This window comes from Cuculus canorus, unplaced genomic scaffold, assembly GCF_017976375.1.
Source record: "Cuculus canorus isolate bCucCan1 unplaced genomic scaffold, bCucCan1.pri scaffold_144_arrow_ctg1, whole genome shotgun sequence".
NCBI lineage: Eukaryota > Metazoa > Chordata > Aves > Cuculiformes > Cuculidae > Cuculus > Cuculus canorus.
The window spans coordinates 4,202-8,841 of record NW_026527781.1 but is presented as its reverse complement, the minus strand read 5'-3'; the positions used below and the strand labels follow the sequence as shown (position 1 = coordinate 8,841).

Here is a 4,640-nt window from a genome sequence, read left to right as displayed (position 1 = left end):
CTTCTGCCCTCTCTGCCTTCCTCGTCCCCGGTGGTGCAGATGCTGCCAGGCCCTTCTGCACCAGGAGCAGTTCCCCAGGACAAAGCTGAACCCCAGCAGTGTCCCCTGTCCCCACTGTCCCCATGTCCCCCTGCTGCAGAGCAGGGCTGACTCCTCACAGCCAGCGGGCAGAGGCACTGCTCCTCCCGGCACATTCAGCCGGCACCGAGCAGGGCTGCAGGCACGGAGCTGAAGGAAGGGCTGCGGGAAAAGGGACAGGGAGTGAGCAGCAGGGAGAGGGGAATGAGAAATAGCTTTGATTTGCACAAAGACATCTCCCTTAATTTGTTGCTGTCCTTTCCTTCTATGACAGTGCCTTGTGCCCAGAGGCAGCAGATGTCCAACAGCAGCTCCATCACCCAGTTCCTCCTCCTGGCATTTGCAGACACACGGGAGCTGCAGCTCTTGCACTTCTGGCTCTTCCTGGGCATCTACCTGGCTGCCCTCCTGGGCAACGGCCTCATCATCACCACCATCGCCTGTGACCACCACCTCCACACCCCCATGTACTTCTTCCTCCTCAATCTCTCTGTTATTGACCTGGGATCCATTTCCACCACTGTCCCCAAATCCATGGCCAATTCCCTCTGGGATAACAGGATCATCTCCTACTCAGGATGTGTTTCTCAAGTCTTTCTGCTTGTCTTTTTCATTTCAGCAGAGTATTCTCTCCTCACCATCATGTCCTACGACCGCTACGTTGCCATCTGCAAACCCCTGCACTACGGGACCCTCCTGGGCAGCAGAGCTTGTGTCCACATGGCAGCAGCTGCCTGGGGCGCTGGGTTTCTCACTGCTCTGCTGCACACGGCCAATACATTTTCCCTGCCCCTCTGCCAGGGCAATGCTGTGGAACAGTTCTTCTGTGAAATCCCTCAGATCCTCAAGCTCTCCTGCTCACACTCTGACCTCAGGGAGGTTGGGCTTCTTGATGTTAGTGTCTGTTTATTGTTTGGCTGTTTTGTTTTCATTGTGGTGTCCTACGTGCAGATCTTCAGGTCAGTGCTGAGGATCCCCTCAGAGCAGGGACGGCACAAAGCCTTTTCCACGTGCCTCCCTCACCTGGCCGTGGTCTCCCTCTTTGTCAGCACTGGAACATTTGCCTACCTGAAGCCCCCCTCTAACTCCTCCGCATCCTTGGACCTTGTGGTGTCAGTTCTGTACTCAGTGGTGCCTCCAGCACTGAACCCCCCTCATCTACAGCTTGAGGAACCAGCAGCTCAAGGATGCAGTGTGGAAACTGATATCTGGATGGTTCTCTGAATCAATGAGCTGCTCATCACCTTCTTCATAGCAGTTATCCTGCAAATCATGGCAGGCCCAGACAGGCTTCTGTATTTGTTGTTGGTGTTACTGGTTTTTCAATTGGGATAATCGAATCATTGTTTTTAATTTATGGTCTTTTCTTTTCTTACTGATTGTCTGTGTAAATGAGGAGCTGTGTTCTCTGTGTGTTCCAACAAAATAAAGACATATTCAAGGACTTTTATTTCCTGATCTCTTTCCTCCAAGGCCTTTTTGGAGCTGCAGGGACAGTTCCTGTGGGCATGGGTGGAGGGGAAAAGAGTCCCAGCACGGCAGCCCTGCCAGGCACCAGCGCTTGATCTCCCAGAGCTGTTCTCTCTCCACTTCCACACTCTCCTCCTCACCCCTTGCCTTGCTGGAAGGCCTGAGGGCTCTGAGCTTGGTCACAGCGGTGCTGCGTGGCAGTGCTGTGCCCGCAGGCAGGGACAGGCAGTGGGCACTTGTGGGACAGAGCTGCCTCCACAACAGCCTTTACATAGAGAAAAGGGGATCTCCTCAGGGCAGGGCATGAAGGCTTAGGGCTTCTTTCGGGGTTTCCCTGAAGGGCATGTTCAAGAACCTGAGCCCTAGATGAAATCACCGATGTAAAGATAAGCACTGCAGGTGTGATGGATTTGGGAAGGCTATAGTTTTCTTTCACATCCAGGCCTCCTCTGGTAGATCTTCAGGACAGGGTCTGGTCTGTGCCCATGTGCCCTGGAGCACCCACAGAACCTGCCCCAGGACAATCATCGCAGAGTAGCCCCTCAAAATCACCATTCCCAGCACTGCCCTCGGTCTCCAGCTTGCAGACATTCTTTGTCCCCCTCTGGAAGGACACGGAATGAGGAGGTCAGCGTTAATGTTCACACTGTTCAGATGAGATAAGAGCACGTACATCACGTGTGTGCGGTGAGATGAACCCAAGAGAACACAAACAGCCCTTCCTTGGCTTCCATGAAGGTCTGTGGGACAGAAAGATTCTCAAGGTCACATCATCTTGAGGTCAACATCCCAAGAGTGAGTGCCTGAATGCAGCACTGGGATGTGTTGACAATCAAGCCCCAAGTGCAGAGAGAAGGAAATGCCGGTAGGAAATATACCGGTAGAAACCAAATATGGAAAGATAGGTGTCGTTGTTGGGATGGACACGACATTCAAAAGTTTGCGAGCAAAAGCCAAACCTTATTGTTTTACTGGCCTCTTTATATTTTTTGCTATCTATCAGCCTGTGTTCATATACTAAAGCTGTTAAAGTGATTCGCTCAACCGCTCTGTCCACGTGCCTAAAGCTTTACTATGATTCGTTGAACAACACTGTCCATTTGCTACCTGTATCTACTATTTTTCTTGCCAACTTTCCATTAGATGTTACTTGTTTCACTTCCAAGATTCGTCTTCCAGGCTTTCCAGCCTCCTTATGGGAACACGTGTATCTATTCAAGGTCAATATCCATTTTCTCTGAGCCCTCACACCAGCTGTGGACTCCCACAATTCCCCCTTTTTGTATTCGTGCTACAAAAATTTTCCCGGCAGTCCCTTGCAGGGCCCTTTGCAACAAACTGATCAGAGAAGGCAACATCAATAACACAATTACAACAGTAACCAGAGTCAACAACCCTGTTTGTATCAATGATAACAATCATCCCTACAGTCCCCATCCTTTAAACAAGCTATTCAACCAATCTGATCCATCATCTACTTGTAACCTTTTCACCCCTTCTTTTAGAAGCCGAATGCTTTTATATATTGTTTCCGAATGATCCGACAAACATCCCTGTCTGCCCCGTTAACAGCTACGTCAACAGCTACCCCAATAAAATTCCACCACTGGAGTTTCCATAACTACGGAGATAAAGAGCAATGACTGTGCTGGAGATGTACCCCTTTTCTTCTTATTTCTCTTTGCCACAAGCTCCTACATTCCCACAAGCACTGTTAGTGATTCCAAGGTCTTTTAAGCCATTAGCAACCTTCAGAACAGCGGCCGCTTGCTCTGCGTTTGCTACTGATATCATGGGCACACCAAGGCATCGGCCGCCTGTGTTGGTGCACACACGACAAAGGAATCCTTTATGCTCGTGCTGATTCAGGGGCACAGTCTTTTCTCATCGAGTTCAAATCCGTACGCGCTTTCTCCCATATCTCCTCCTTTTCTGTTTGCAATCATCACAGCCTTCAAGGGTAATCTGTAATGAAAAACTGTTATCTAAACACCACTCTAAATATTCTATTGTAACAGAGAAAAAAATGTTAATGGCTCATTTCCAGTTGTTTGTACTATTCTTTTTCTGCCTTTAATGATGATACCTGCAATTATCTGAATTGGAATAAATATGGTTTCCTTAGGTTGATAAAACAAATCCACTCTAATATCACAAGATCTGAAAGCACAGGTACCCATTATGCTATCAGACCAAATGCCTGACAGAGTAACAAAACCAAACAAACACATTGGATGACCATCGAGTGGTCTCTGGGCTTTTCTCTGAGTAACGGCTTTTTCAGTTTTGTCCAAAGTTTGTTGTGCTTCACTCGTAAGAGTACGAGGTGTTGTTAAAGCCATGTCTGCCTTAAGAAGATCAAATAATGGATTTATTAGTAATACCCAAATAAGGTTTAACCGAAATGATTGTTCCTCGTAGCTTTTGCAATCGTTTAAAGTTTTAACTGCTGTTTGCAATTTTGCTGAGGTTCAATTGTGGCACCTAAAATTTTCCACTCACAGTATTTCCAGATATGGATTTTTTTCAGGTGCGATTTGAAGGACAATTTTCTCCAATACAATTTTTGAAATGGTGTTAATTGAGGTTTGGGTGATACACAGCTCAACCGCTCTGTCCACGTGCCTAAAGCTTTACTATGATTCGTTGAACAACGCTGTCCATGCGCTACCTGTATCTACTATTTTTCTTGCCAACTTTCAATTAGATGTTACTTGTTTCGCTTCCAAGATTCTTCTTCGGGACTTTCCAGCCTCGTTATGGGAACACGTGTATCTATTCAAGGTCACTATCCATTCTCTCTGATTCCTCAGAGCAGCTGTGGACTCCCACAGGGTGACACTGATGGTGACCTCACACCCTCCTGCTGCTGCTTTGAGCTCATGAGTCAGATGCTCACTCCTGTGTGCTGTGCATGGGTTCTGCTGATGATGGTTCCTCCAAAAAGCCATATTTAGTCATGTATGAACATTATTGTGGTGTCATCAGGAGCCCCACAAAAGCCATGTGACTGCTTTTTTTCCCCAAAAACTGCTCCAGCACCAGTGCAATCCCAAGCTCGTACATAGCCATGTGCCTTCTCCTGGCGCACC

General features: G+C 48.0%; 1 protein-coding gene across 1 annotated transcript; it reads left to right on the top strand.

Annotated features, from left to right (window-relative positions):
- The first annotated feature begins 375 nt into the window (after positions 1-375).
- On the top strand, positions 376-1,333 carry LOC128850653 (olfactory receptor 14A16-like). The gene is given in 2 exon segments (XM_054055631.1): positions 376-1,227; positions 1,229-1,333. Coding segments are annotated over 2 exon segments (957 nt in total).
- The last annotated feature ends 3,307 nt before the right edge of the window (positions 1,334-4,640 follow it).